We start from the raw sequence: 16,337 nt of genomic DNA on the forward strand, positions 1-16,337 counted from the left end.
CCCGCGGTCATTTACGTACCTGAGACACAAGGCTCGCTCTGTACGCTGCCAGCTGTTTGAGATACTCCTTCTTTGCGGTCTCGGTTTTTTTCTTGTACACCTGCCACGATAAAACAAACAAACAAAGAATATATTAAGGGAGGTCAGAGCGTTCCCCGTATTTCTGCCCGCGATTATTCTTAGAAATCTAATGGCAGTCCATTTATGAGCCATAATGTGTAATTGTTGTTAGAGCACTGAAATGGCGCTTGAGTGCAGCCCACTTTATCCAGCGCTTGTTCTTCTGCCTTTATGGACTGTCCATATTTCCCCTTTCAGTTGGGGCATATGGGTAATTATTTGCCCATCAATACATCTGTGCTGTCATTACCTCAACCAATAGATCTCTACTAAACAGAGAAGTGCAAAGAGACTCAGAGAACGAAAAACAAACAGGAGAGACATGATGTTCTTTTATCAAGCAAACATCCTCTCCTGAGTAAAAGTACTTTTAAGTGTTTTCATCAGCTTCACTTGGCTTGTACATGGTAAAAAAGAGCTCAAATCAACAACTACAAAAAACGAGTTATTTACAATAGGTTTTTATGACTGTGGCTGCTGCCTGAAACCAGTCACATCCTTTATTAAACCTCATTTTGATTTGTCACGGTAACAACACTTTATTTTTGGGGTGTCCTTGTTATAGTATAATTATACATTTTAGTACTGACTGAGTAATAATGATTAATAACATGTATTTACTATAGGGTTAGGATTAAGGTTTGGTTTAGTACTGTAATTACTTTAACAATTACATGAAACGTGCAAAAAACTAAACTGTTAAATCAAGTGTTACCAAAATGACTAATATTTAAAATTCAGCATTACACTTTGATAATGCACATCAAAATATCAAAGCAAAGTGTAACCTGAACATTTTTAGCACATTTTATATCATTAAATGTCTCTAAGCTTCCGAGTGACAGGAAAAATCCCCCAAAATTGCAAGGCAAATCTGAAAAACATTACTGTTGTGCATTTCTGCTGTGATTGAAACGTGAATATAACACCCAGTATCGTATTCGTGGTAAATATGTCCTGAAACGGTGATCTCAATCATTACCAGACAGCACAAAGCCTTGGTCTTACATGTTCTGAAATAAAAAAAACCCTCTCACATATTTGACTGTTTTCACACCTGGCTTTGTTAAGACTTCCCCTGCATGCATAACCACTCTGATGTTAGACCACAATAGCAGACTGCAGAGATAATGTTATTATGTGATTGTACGAGGGGAAATCAGCAAATGTTCTGACCAAGATACAGTACGCTTCATCGCATCTGCTGTCATAACAATCTTTGTGTGAATATACTATTGTATAGTGTAGATAATAGCAAAAACAAAACATGTACCTGTGCGTATGAAACTGCGTGTTCCGAACGCTTTGTAAGAAACGCGGTACTTTACCTTTGTGAGTCAGCCACGAGATCGTAGCAAGATAAAGCTACTTGTTTACAGTAGATGTGCACGTGAGTGTGGTTTCAAAAGACAAAGTCACCTGTTTCTGTTCCTCTCCCAGACCGTCCCACATGGATGCCACTATTTTGGAAACCTCTCCAAATGTGGCATTAGGATTTTGGCCTTTGATTGCTGCCTGTGTGTCTCTAAAGAACAGGGCGTACGCAGACACCGGCTTCTGGGGCTCGTTCGGGTCTTTCTTCTTCTTCTTCTTGGGGGTTTTGGGCTTCTTGGCCATATCTGTGGCTGCTCTTTTCTCTGCACCATTCGTCTGTATAGAGAGAAGCTCATTATAGTAAACAATAAACATACAATTAGATTGAGTCATAATAAAGGCTTTATAAATGAATGAAACATAAAGCTAGTTGTCTTAGATTCCTTGACCTATTTTCAGCTTTGAATGACTTCAATATATTATTTGTTTATACAGATAATGGATTGCATGCCTTTCCAGTGATGTTTCTAATCTTTCATGATTGCTGGATTTTAATTAATCCATTTATAAGTATTACATAATATGAAAACAAATTACAATTTATAAAATTATTATATATACACCCTATTTGTGAAATCCAAGCTAAAGTATCATAATCTAATGATGAGATAATCATTGATTTCTCATGTTTTTTAGATGGCCTTACATAAAGGTTTTATATATATATCATGAAATTACATATAGTCACTTAACTGTTTTGTCCTATTTTCTTTCAATTGTCGCTTTAGTTTAGGGTTCGATTTACATAAAATAACATCCTTACCCAAACTCAACTCTAACCCTAATGCCAGGCGACAATGGTTTAAAAAATCATAAAATAAAAAAATCATGAATAAAAGGTATAAACTAGGGCTGGGCATAGATTAATCTAGATTAATCTCATTTAAAATAAAGTAATTTCTTGCATAATATATGAGTTTGTGATGTGTGTAAATATTATGTATATTTAAACACACACACACATATATATTTATAAGAAATGTTTCATTTAAATATCATTTTTTATTTATATATAATTTAGAATATATAATATATAGAAGTAGAAGTATATATATTCTAAATTATATATAAATAAAAAAAAAATATATATATATATATATATATACACACATGTAAATCACAGCACAAACTTATAAGTTATGCAAAAAAGTACTTTTATTTTGTATGAGAATAATCTAGATTAATCTATGCTCAGCGCTAGTATAAACCAATACTTCACCAAATCTAACCCTAAACCGAAGCGTCAATGATTTGAAAATAGGACAAAACAGTTGGGTAACAAATACGTGACACTGACATGTAAACAGAAATGCGTGACACGTTCACGCAACAAGGCGGAAAAATGTGTCAGTGTCACAGAAAAGACTATAGGTGCATAATTTGGTGATACAGGGTTGAAATATACTGTATATAAAGGCTATATTTTCACAGAATTTACTTTACATAATGATTTTTTGTAGAAAACAGTAAATCATAAAGAAATGACTTTTTACATATTTGTTTACAAAGCCTTTGTAAGTTTATTGTGAATAAATTACTTTTCCTTGTCTGAACTCACAAATATTAAAATGTAATGATATTTCGGGGTTTCCATTATCTCTCTATACAAACATGGGCAACTCAAAATTGAGATATTGTGTGTTTGTAGTTAAGAAACAATAAGTAAAGTGCATAAATGGCCACACTTTCCAGAAAATCAATGTGGAGTTTTTTAGAGAACTGTAGTTGGTCTTGAGGCTCAATAGTGTCTTAGCAAATCTATGTATGAGGAAACATGGCAAAACAAGTTAGTAAAAGGTCAGCAGTGACTCACTGCTTTAAATACACTATATTTTGCCATTGCGCATAAAAGTCTATGCAGCCGTGTCTGAGTGTTAGACAAAGATAAGCTTTTATATTCATGAGACCATAGAATCTGTGAGACTCTCTCACCTTGGCAGCATCATCTGCATCGTCCTCATGCACTGAGCTGGAGGGGGAGGGTGTGGCTGACTTGCTCTCCGGTGGAGATGGGGAGCCATGGGTGCCATTGTTGCTGTTTAACCCCAACTGGGAATTGAGTTGTGATTGGTTTATAGTAGTCAGCTGACCTTGAGAAACCATGCCAGGCTGTATTCTGGGTCTCAGTGTGTCCACCTGAGGATGACCGCCGTAACGGGAGTCTGAATTGACCATTTGCTGCATCTGGAAGACAAAAATGAATCTTTCAACTTAACCAAACCTCATGCACTTCCGAGTTAAAATCCTGGACTAAGTATTGGTCTTATTAAACTCATCTTACTGAAATATTATAGAAGAAATCACAGGGGTATAGATATGAGGGTAATCCTTGTTGCCCTGAATACGAGGATGTTGTATGGTGTAGAAAAAATAGCTTTCCTTCACTGTATCAGGGGAATAAATCACTTCCGATAAACACAAGCCCTGTAGCTGTTGTCCGTCACCTGATACTGTCTGTAGCAACAGGTGACTTGAAATGTAGCCTACGCCCACCATTGTGTGGAACACAATGCCCCCGACAGGTGGAGCTTTGGGGTTAGAGGCCATGGGCATTTCTCTGATGGCCAGGTGACTCTGACTCCCCCTCCCCATCCTAACACTGAAAAGAGATACTTGGCTCTCAATTTAAACATATTATAATTGCTTTATTCTGTCTATATTTTGATAAAAGGATAAACACTGAAGATGGTCAATACTGAGTGAGATAATATTAAAACAAACATAGTGTTAAAGTAGAAAAAAAACTTAATATTACTAAATTACTAATATTACTAAATTTACTAAAGAAAGTAAAGTAATTGACTATTTCTTTATCTCTGATGTGATATTTTGGTCCCTAGATGGTTTCAATATCTTCATCATTTTTGGGCGTTTCATAATTTGCCTAAAATCCAAATTGCTTAGAAAAATCCTTTTTTTTTTGCTTAAAAAAGTTTTGTACTGAAGTTTATTACAGTTAGAGATTATGAATGTATAAGCAAAAATAAAAGCAATGCTACAGTATTTATTATTTTAATTTAATTTTAGCTTTTGTAAGTATGGATTACATTTTTAATAGATTTTTAGTCAGATATGTTAATTATTATGATGTGATTTTTCTTTTTCCTGTTATCTTACAAATTAAATTTTTAAAGTTTCATTCCCATTGTCATTTAACTTTTAGCAGTTACAAAAAGAACCTGAATCATCAATTGAAGACAAAATGTTTTTAATATCACAAAGCGTCTGAACGACACCTCCCCAATTTACGAGAATTCGATGTGTATCCAAAAACAGTAGTTAATATAACAAATACATTTGCATTCACGCCGGGAACATACGGATGTCTTGTTGATCGGGCTAATGACGTGACATTACACAGCAATAGGGAGGAAAATCGTCAATCGCGGCGGTTTTAGCGGTTAACAGACTAATCATGAAGTGACAGATGAAAATGTCAAGTTCTCATGAAATGGCTGGAAAAGGTTCACAATGGAAATCGATTGAAAATAACTTTTTGGAGGTTTACCATTGCAAGTTGATGGACAAAAGAAAGTTTCATTTTATCATGAAATGCACCTTCACACACAGTTCATTAACGTTTTTTTATTCCACATCTTCCTACTCAATTTCTCTTTAAAGGGGACTTTTTCGACTTGTTAACCAAACAATACCCACCTTGTGTCATGTATTGGGTAATAAGACAATGTGGTCAGTTTTAGGTAGAAAACACTTCAACTTAACAACCACACATGATAATAAAGGTCACCTTTCTTTTTCTTAGTAAAACAAAACCTAGAAGCTGTTGACTAATCTTCATGCTGTACATAAGGAACAAAATCAGATACAGGACAGCGACGTTTAATTTTGTGAGACTCTTTTATCCAATTGAAATGTCCCAATGTTGGTTGTTGTTGGATCAGTGTGGATTGGCCTTTAGAAATATATAAAATATATAAATGCTCCTGCAAGAGGATCAACATGGCTGCTGGAAAATATTGAATTGCGTTTGTCGGAGTGAGGTTGTGATGGTATTTATCATCTAAGCTCACCATTAATCTCCACTACATGGAGGACAAAGGCTTGCAGGGGATGAATAGAGGTCACGTGACGAGGTCACACACAAAAGCCCTAAAGGTTGCCTTTTCTGCACTTTTTAAGTTTTAAATAACAAATGGCTGGCTGGGCTTTCATCAGATCCATTGACCCGTGCTGCAAGGGAGGTCATACTCATTTGATATCAATTTCCCTTAAATCACAGGGAAAATTGTAATCACACTTACAGTAGGAGACTATTTGCATGCTTATCTTCCAGTAGTGTAAGACAAAGATGTATGAAAAAGGGAAGTCAGCTTTTCTATAGACTCCAATGACATTTCCAAAGAAAAAAGAAAATAATATCTTGCTTTACTCCGGCTGTCACTTCAGGGGCACTTTCATGTCCTTCTGTTTCCATTAAAAAGGTATAAATAGCTTAAGTACTGGACTAGATCAGAGCCAATTGTTTGCTCTGGGTAATAAAACCACGGGCCAATGATAAGGCTGTATGTAGTTTTATAAGCTAAATACGCACTGTTTACCCTTTTGATGATTAGAATATAAATGTGAAAATTATTGCATTTGAAATATGACCGTATACTTGCATAATCCTAGTTATTCATTTCTTTCCCCACGAGTTAATCCACTTTAAAATGGCTGTGGCTTTTTGGTAATAATAGCTTGTCAAAGTCTACATGATGGAAAACACCCAATATTTATGACACGCAGGAGTACATATGAGAAGTGAGGTAATTTGGAATATAAAATCTTGAAGCCATATTACACCATCTGTCATTTGTACACGCCAGAGTTTAATTGCTCCGAGTTAGATTTTATATAACTGCATGCAAATATCTGTCTCTCTATTTAACTTGACTGTAAATGATCCACGCGCAAGCAGTCTAATAGGAGCAACTCGCATCATTTCATGTTATACTGTAAAGTAACTGGGCTAAAGGAAAAATAAAGAATGACATGATTACGATCAAGGTTACAGTATTATGGGTTTAGAAATTTATTGCCTTGTGCCAACCTCAATGTAATGATCCAAAATTAAAAGCTCTTTAATTGCTTTTAGTTTGTAATTTTACACATCTTTTGTTATTTTATTTTAACATCTCGTACTTGCTAGTTTTGAACGGCTGTAAAGCGAAGGCTTTGCAGCAAATTTATAATAAATGGAGATTTATGTCCATTACGGTTTCTTTTTTATTTAGGCCACTGCTGGATGAGGATTTAGTGGCTTTTGCTACGATGATGGATGATCTGACTGCTCTTTACTGCTCTCTCTCTCTCTCTCCCTGTTTCACTTTCTCCTCCACTGTCAGCTCTGTTTAGATTTGCACATTTTACACACATCAACTTGTGCTTATTTAAGCGGACGTGCGGCTTTCTGGAAGCGAACCGACCTGAGCATTTCCAATAAATTAGTCGCGTTTTACACGAATCACTGAGATCATCAAAAAGGACCGATAAGATCTCATCTCCCGCATTATTATGTTTAAAAAGCACCTAGATTATATTCGGCACTGAAGAGCCCTTTCCCGTTTCACAGGACCGGGAGATCCATTTAGCTATTCTCTTACGTTTATTTCCATTCTTTCTAATGCAATGAGGAGGGACCGCGAAACCTTACGAGATAATTTTCCTTTTAATCTAATACTTTTTAAAGTGAAGTACATTTCACTCAACTAGCTCTGCTGGCTAAACAATGCAAGCTCTGAGACCCACGTATAAAATGAATGCAAAATGTAAGAGACACATAAATGCACTCTATGTTCCAGCAGAGAAGGCAGCTTCAACAGGCTAATGCTGAGAGAAAATTAATTCCATCAGCGAGCTCTTTCATTCTCCACTGCAGCTACAAGCTCTCTGTCCCGTTGCCTGGCAACCATAATTCATAGCCGCTCTAAATGGATGTTCTCCAAGCACTGAGAACATTAAGGTGAAAAGAACAAATGCCTTTGTGAATCTCAATATCTTTCACTGTGGATGTCATTTTTTGCTTTTTATGCGTATTTTGTTTTTTCAAAATTTGTTTCGTGTAAGCTAAAGTTTAAGAGGGGTAACACGAGTGAGTATGTGTTTGTACAAACAAAGGAAATGAAAATATCGGCTGTACCATGATTAGTGTTGCGGTCAGTGCTGCAGTTTTCAATTCAGCATCGTTCGATCATTTCCAATAAAGAATAAATCAGTCCTGCCATTTTATTCATGGTGCAACAAAGGTCAAAATAATAAATGCTAAACAGTTTCGTGGTTTATCACGGCAGAAATGCATGAAATTAACACTTAATATTTTGGTTTGGCCCCGAGGAAGGAGTGTGTGGAAAACAATAGGTAAGAGATGAAGAAGTGAAGTTTCAGTTTGACTCAAACCTCAGGTTAGCAACAAATCTCCCATCTATCTTCAACCACAGTTAGTCACAGATCACCAGCGCCAGAAATGTGTCATAATAACATAATGAGGTTTCTTCACTTAACCAAAATTCGAGGTTTGAGTTTCATTTCTCCAGAAGTGACAATGATTTGGATGGTATTTGTGAAATCAATAAAAAAATTTTAAATCAATTGTTATAAAAGAAATAATAATGCTAATAAATAGCTCAAATATGTCCCCATATTCATATTCAAATTATTTTAACTAATTAGTTAATTCATTTATACAGTACGTAATCCTCATTATTTTTCTCTAAGCTTTAAAAGTTGATTCCTGTCGATTTTACTACATTGCTACACAACTATGTAGTACGGCTATATGGCATGAGCGCATTAGGAGAGTGCTTTGATGCTAAATTATATTAAATTAACTTAATCCAACGGGAATTTGGCATTGTTTCACTGTGCGTTAAATCACATTAGCTCTCATTTGCTGCGTGCTATCTCAATCATGCTATACGCCGCTCCAGCCTCTTATAATCTCTGTTGAGGTATTTCATTTGTGTCAATTAAATAATTGTTTGTGCACTGAAACGACTTTGGTGTCGCATAATTCCATCATGAGAAATGCATTAGCGACATCTCAAAGGAGAGCATGTGCCCGTTGCTTTTCTGCTGCAAGACGTCAATCTCGCAATGACATTTTCATCCACAAAGAAAGAAACTTTGTATTCTTGGTCACGTTGAATAATCACCCTTTCCAGTGGCTTGTGGACTACTATGTAAAATGATGAGGGAACGTCCCCACTATAGTTTTAGGTTTGTTCCCACTGAGGTTTTTCGTTTCGGCGTAAAGGCAAATAAACAACAGTGCAATACGCATATTTATAATCCACTTAATATAAACATACTGTAGTCCAATCAAGTTATTGGTTATTTTATATTTACATATTTTTGTTTGACATATACAGTGCTATTTTTTGTAACATTTTCTTTGTTCTTCCATGATATTGTTTTCTTTTTTATAGTCATTTATAGGCTTGTTTCAGAACATTCATCTTCAGATCCTCATACATTGCAAGTGTAATGATGGCTGTAGGCAGTGATGTGCACCTTTCATTAAATTCTACTTAGTAACTATTTTTTATTTCTGTACTGTCACTTCTATGGTTGTTCAAACAAACTGCCTTTGTTTCATACTAGATAAAGATTTCCTGAGCTTCGGGTCCTATCACAGCAGTACTCACCACTGACAGAGAGTTAGTGAGCAGGCCTCCATCTTGGCCCAACATGTTTGGGACTGACATGCCAGGCAGGTCCATTCCTTGCAGGTGAAAGGGGTGCAGTCCATTCTGGGAACACAGGGAATGGTATGCTCCGGACTCAGATTCGGGCAAGTGTGCCAGCATGTGTTCAGGAAGGGTGGGGGGAGTGATGGGGGGGATGTTGAAGTCTTCGTCCCCAAGACTGGGCACTGGGTAGGACTAGGATTAAAAGAGACAAAGGTTTTGTTATCTGATTAGATGTACCTTATTACAGTTAGATATCCAACATTAAATATTTAAATGAAATTAAAATCTGGCTTGTGCAAAAAAATAAGGCACAGCACATTTTTTGATTTATACTACTCCCTTTTATATGGGATAAAAATGGTACCATGTTGTAAATCTTGCAGCAATAAAACGCCATAACTTTAAAATGGAAAAGCGAATGAACTGATGGTGAAATGCAATGGAGTTTCATCTATGGCAGTATGAAAAGGCTTTGCAAACAGTCGGTTTGAAATACGGCACAATGGGGGGTGAACTGTGGGCAAGAACAAGGACAGACTGTCCATTTGATACTTACTGTATAAATAAGAGAAAAAGGTGGGTTATGGCATGAACAAAAAAAAAAATCTTTCTGAAACCGACATTCTTTGATGTCTTTTATTCTGCGTCTAAAGCTGTGATTCACAGTATCAATAACAGAAAAAAAGACTAATCCAAACTATATATACAGAGTAAATTAAATACTGGATAGAGTAAACGGGAGCATGTTGAACATTACAGTGATTCATTCCTACTTTACTTGAGCCTTGGGGACATAAAAGTATATTCAAATGGTCAATCAATCTCATTAGACTGCAACAAAAGCTTGCTTTTATGAGACTGAACAGTCTCTTTAGTTTGGCTGTGAAGTTTTTGCTTTGCCTGCTTTGAAACAGCGCTGCCTCCTCTGGCCCTTGTCAGTTTAGACTGTGATGAAAAAGATGTAAAGCAGATAAGCAGATGAAAGGCTGTACGAATCCAAGCAAAATCATAAATTATTCTGTAAACACTCCTCTGGAGTAAAATACTGTAGAAAAAAATTGATACAGTTATCTGCAGGCTGTGAAAGTGGATCGGGCTGCAATTGCATATATGAAGTTTATTATCTAAAGTACACCGGAGAATATGTCAAGCCATTCGAACCGTATAGTTTAAATTCAAGTCTAACGCTTCACGAGAAAAAGCGAACAGCAAATGCGCCTCTGCCTTGGATTCAACGCGAAATGACTCATATGACTCCTCTCTTTTTTACCTTCAAAGGGGGCTCTTCTTTTCGCCTGCTTTATTATCTCTAATACATAGCTTTTATTTGCAGCAACTAAATGAACCTGTCAGACAGCCAACTACAGGCAATTAGGTATGAAATTGGTTCCAAATTCAAACTCAACTCAAATAACGGTCCAACTGTTACTTTTAAGGATTGCAATAATCGTTTTAATGAGCTTCCTACTTCTGCCTCTAAAAGCCAATGTATCATGCTCATTTGCATATATGATTGTGCTGTGCTTCACAGATGTCTGTGTTTGTTTGCGGGAAATATGCTGGCATCATTCATATAGTAAAACCCTTAGAGAAATGATTTTACTGCCAAATGTAAAAAAATTATAAATCACATAAAAGAAGATAAAGGTTTACAGTGGGTTACTGTTAAAACATGCAAGCAACTATTTGTTTTTTTGCAATTATTGTCATCGTAAAAATAATATTATCTGGTGAAAACAAATAAGCAAGATATGAATGATTATGCACAGAGGGTTTTGTTTCTGTAACACTTTGCAATAAGGTTGTATAAGTAAACATTAATAAATGCATCATCTAACATGAACAAACAATGAACAATTTAGTTTTTCAGCATAAATTAATTCTAGTTAATGCCAATACAGTTATTCATGTTAGTTCTTGGTGCATTAATATTAATTAATGTTAACAGTAACAAGGCTTGATTTTATAAATATATTAGTAAATGGTAGAATTAAAATAAACTAAGATCAATAAATGCTTAGAAGCATTTTTCATTGTTAGTTCATGCTAATGCAATAACTAATTGTTAACAAATACAACTTTATTGTAAAGTATTAATGCATTAGCTAACATTACCAAAGATAGGTAAATTCTAAAAACTATATTGATGATTGTAAGATCATGTTAGCTAAGGCATTTACTAATGTTAACAAATATAACCTTTTTGTAAAGTGTTACTGCATTAACTAACATTACCAATGATAAGTTAATGCTTAAAGCTATATTGATCATTGTAAGATAATGTTAGCTAAGGCATTTACTAATGGTAACATAACCTTTTTGTAAAGTGTTACCAGTGTTTCTTAGTGAAGTTATTTTTTAAACATTCTTTTTTTTTGTGACACTGTGATGTAAAAACAGGCAGCTAGAAAAGACAACACAGGAAATGAAAAGCCCTGTGCTGTGGTGTGTGGCTCTGACGAAAAAGTAAATGTTCAAAAATTAAGAGCACTGCTTAAGAGCAATGCAAACATTTTATAAATCTTTGTGTTTTTTTGAACAGTTAAAAGAAAGCAGTGAATATAAACATACCAACCATCTACTATAACTCTTAACTACTAACTGCAAAAAAAACTATTAACTAATTAAAAACTATATCTTCCTGAATTAAATAAAAAAAGAGATTTTTACAATATAAAAACAGTGGAAGATAACTCTCTTAACAACACCTGAAGATAAAACATTTAAACACGCTTTAGTTTTCTTTCTGTAGCCACGTATGTGTTAATTAAAATATTTTTGCATCAACCTAAAAAAACCTCCAGGGTCATAAAGTGCCGATTTCAATAACATAACAAGAACTGAATCTAAATGAACTGTTTACATTGTGAGTCAGGAATGTGAAAAATATCTGTAACCCCAAAACATTTGTACATTCCATTCCAGTGTTTACGATTCATAATAGAATTACATTCAGATCTAGAGCTATGTATAACTTGTCCCCTTAATTAAGACTGACAACAAAACCGTGTGCGCTTTTCTCTAAAAGTCTAGCTTTCCATTTAACAATAAATGAAACAACTAAGGACAAAACTACCATTTCTGTGCAAATCGCTTAGCTTTTGATTCTTCAGACTTTGAATGACACATAGTTTCCCAACAACCCTCCTTTGCAATACGTGCAACCGTAACAATAGGAAGAAAAAAGCAACTTTTCAAATGTGCAATGTCCCAGTCCTAGCCCATTTCATGTGACATCATTCTGACCAGACAACAAATCTGGCGGTGAGGTGATTGCCTGTCAAATAGCACAAGGGTAATGGGACTGCTGAGAGATGAATGGCAAATGAGCAGGAGAGTCATTTAAATCTACTATCAATTACTGATGATGGTCATGATGTGCTGTATGGAATCGTTGTCTACGGCCGACATCACAGTCAGCAGTCAATCAAAACCTCACAGCAGAGAGAGACATAGCAATGAAACGGGCAAATAGTCATCAGTATCTCATGTAGTTTACGCTAACAATAAGGAAAGAAATGAGATGGAATAGAACGATATGCGAAGAGCGCTTGTGTTTTTAACATGTGTTGCAAAGAGTGGCAGAAATGCTTCACCAGCAGAAATTCTGCATTAAATTACTGCAGCCTGACAATGGAGATGTAGACTATATCTACCACCATCTTGGCAGGTGTAAATCAGCATTACGTAAGAAACCCATGCAAACCGAGATATGAGGTGTTTGAGAAAACGTGCATTTTGAGATAACAGACACGCACTATTGTTACGGCACATAATGCATTAAACAACTTGGGGAGAGGGTCTTGATTCGTGCAGAAATACGATTTATGAAGGATATTTAAACGATCACTCCAGGATGGGCTGTGGATCATTACCCAGACATCCATGCAGCACAAGGGGCGCTCGAAAATGTTGTCATGCCCTTCCGCCAATTAAATTGCCAAAGAACAGCAAAAGGAAGCGTAAACAACAGTAACCTGTGCCCGCGGATGAGTTGGCTTTTTCATAATGTAATTCTGAATAATGAAGATGTCAGGTTAAATGCTACAGTAGTTAAACTTAATAAGGTGCCCCATTTTTTTCCAGCCGGCTTTTCATTTGCCATCTCGGCTGAGATTGTGAGAGCGAGGCAAGGAAAGCAATTCAGCCTGTAATGAATACCTCTGGGACCCAGGGGCGGTGATCATTTGAATGCAACATTCTTTGGCTGGGCCCCCAAAACAACCTCGAACCTGCTGAGCTGCCGATTACTGTTGAGAGCTTCTGGATAAATGGAGAAGGGCTTGTCTGTCTTGTGCAACCAACAGGGTCAAGCATTTTGGAGGAGGTTTTTACTTTGTCTAATGGGGGTGACGGGAGGGCGTGCGAAGCTTTCTTGTCTACTTGACTGACCTGAGCCGTGACATCACACAAGACGCGCATCCCGAGTCTCTGGGATCAAAACCGCACTAGAGACCACGCCCTGTCCAGAAGCGCTGCATCTTATGCATATGCAATTCATGAATATATCTAAATAATGTATATTACATGAGAAACAGCGCACAAAACTGCTACATTACTTGAGCTTTTAAAACTCGCGTACATGGGCTGCAAAACCAGGCATAACATTCGTTGAATGTTCAGTATATTAGTTTGGCTCAGATTTTTTTTTTCTAAGACTGAAATATACTAAAAAAACCACACATGTAAGAACGGGCCTCTTCAGTCCCAAGGGAGAGTGCAAGGTTAGCTTATGCATGTTTAAAATGCACAGCTTTCTGCCGCTCCCCCAAGAGCTCTGCAACATCTGGGGGGAGGGATGGCGATCGGCGAGCACCTCTACACAGTATATAAACCCACACACCACCATATCCGAGTATATGTGCATTTCAGAGCATCACACTGTGCAAACACATTCTGTGTTAGATACAAACAAATATCAAAACGTAACCATATAGATCTGGCTTTATATCTAATCCTCTTCCTGTATACGTACGCTTTGAATGCATATTCTATAACACGGACCAGGCGCCCGAAAGCTCAACGCAACACTAAACATCCCTCTTATCAAATTTATACAAAAACCGACAGAATATTGCTTGCTCTGTGTCAAAGTGAGCACTTTCACTCTTTGCTGAAGTAGTGCCTTTGAGCCCGGTCCAGAAATATGAGAACTGTGTATATTTTTAGTGTTCGGCGTGTGTATGCCGTAGTCGGCTTTATCTAGCATCGCTGGCACACACTACTTCATCTTGCTGCTGCATTAAAATAAATAAACTGTGATACAGAGCGCTTGTGGGCCGACATGCGCTCAGCACTCCAGCATTTCGGGTTAATAAATGTGGCTTTTATTTAATAGCCAAGAAACACATGGTTTGGGTTGGAGGAAAGACAGGAGATGGTGAGATAGCAAGGAACCTGTGAGCAGACAGACAGCAGACTCTCTCTGTTCTGAGTCTGTGAAAGCTCTGTGTATTTTAACATCTCGCTGATTTGTTTTTTTCTGGGCTGTTATTATTGTTATGTCTAATACGGAGAAACAGATCTCTCGGTTCAGAGATGTTTAGATGGATAACAGTATCACATTTTGTCACTTCAAGTAGTTTGTTGAGGTTTTCAAAAGTGTTGTCGGTCAGCGGGATGGCAGAAAGCCAGATGTTTCAACCAGAAGATTAATACTTGTCTTTAAATGCATTTTAACAGGTCTCCTTTAGAAAAATCACCAGCTCAATTCCAAAGTTCTTTTTCCAACCACTAAAACTCTTACATTATTTAAACATGTCAAGATAAACATTTATCATTTTATCGTTCTATTCCGGGAAAACATGGCAAAGATTTTAGTGGCTTGTGATGCATTGGACACAACCAACTCCCCCAACACAACCTGCAACCAATCAGCAAGAAGTCTAATGGATATGACTAATTTAAAATACCATTCCATACATCAACCCATGTCTGGTTTCAATAGAAACATATCTCAACGCAAATCAGAAAGCTGCCCTCATCAAGCGATTTCATGGGGTTTGTAACAAGTATTATTTTCCTTAGGAACTTGGGCACCAGTATCAACAGTTCTTAAAGGGGACATTTCACAAGACTTTTTTAAGATGTAAAATGAGTATGTATGTGAAGATTTAGCTCAAAATATCATATAGATCATTTATTATAGCATGTTAAAATTGACACTCTGTAGGTGTGAGCAAAAATGTGCTGTTTTTGGGTGTGTCCTTTTTAATGCAAATGAGATGATCTCTGCACTAAATGGCAGTGCCAGTATTATCCCCTTCTGACATCACAAGGGGAGCCAAATTTCAATAACCTACTTTTTCACATGCTTGTAGAGAATGGTTTACCAAAACTAAGTTACTGGGTTGATCTTTTTCACATTTTCTAGGTCGATAGAAGCACTGAGGACTCAATTATAGCACTTAAACATCAAAAAGTCAGATTTTCATGATATGTCTTTTTTAAGGTTTCCCCCACTTCCAAAATCCCCATTTACCACGGCAAACACTGTCCATGATCAGTGTTGGGGAAAGTAACTTTTAAACATAATGCATGTACGTTATGTTGTTTTTAAATCAAATTAGTTAAACTGAAAAGTAACTTGCATTAAAAAAGAGAGAGAGAGAGAGAGAGAGAGAGAGAGAGAGAGAGAGAGAGAGCATAACGGGAGGAAGTAAAAAAACAGCACAATATAGAAATTACAATAATAAGTTACTTCCCAAAAAGTAACTACTTGCATTACTTAGTTATTTTTAATGTTACTTTTAATGCTTTTGTTACTTTTAAGTTACTTTTGCGTTACTTTTTCCTACTTGGCTGAGGCTTGATCTCTGATCCCTTGCACATGTTTTATGACTGAGAAATTCTGCATTCAGAAATTGCACATTTCCATCGCAAAAATATCAAGCTTTGCCCTGCCATCTCCGTTTCAGACTCAACACTGTTCTCGCTCAGGCGCGTGCGCATAGTGCGTAATTCTGTGTGACTACATTGAGTTTAATTCAGTACGTTATGTTGTTTTTAAATCAAATTAGTTAAACTGAAAAGTAACTTGCATTAAAAAAGTATCTCAAATATTAATGTGTACATTTATAAAGAAATGCGTTACTTTACTCATTACTTCAGAAAAGTAATATTATCACGCATGCACGCTACTTGTAATGCGTTACC

The 16,337-nt window shown here is 36.4% G+C and overlaps 1 protein-coding gene across 1 annotated transcript in view; it reads right to left on the reverse strand.

Moving 5' to 3' along the window:
• The window catches only part of tox (thymocyte selection-associated high mobility group box), a 62,705-nt gene that overhangs the window by 9,264 nt on the left and 37,104 nt on the right, over nt 1-16,337 (reverse strand). Inside the window, exons 4-7 of the mRNA XM_065276202.2 lie at nt 9,138-9,374; nt 3,427-3,678; nt 1,540-1,770; nt 20-100 (exon numbers count right to left, since the gene is read on the reverse strand). Coding sequence (XP_065132274.1) covers nt 20-100; nt 1,540-1,770; nt 3,427-3,678; nt 9,138-9,374 — 801 coding nt within the window. The remainder of the gene's footprint in view (nt 1-19; nt 101-1,539; nt 1,771-3,426; nt 3,679-9,137; nt 9,375-16,337) is intronic.

The sequence above is a fragment of the Paramisgurnus dabryanus genome, chromosome 6 (assembly GCF_030506205.2).
Source record: "Paramisgurnus dabryanus chromosome 6, PD_genome_1.1, whole genome shotgun sequence".
Lineage (NCBI taxonomy): Eukaryota > Metazoa > Chordata > Actinopteri > Cypriniformes > Cobitidae > Paramisgurnus > Paramisgurnus dabryanus.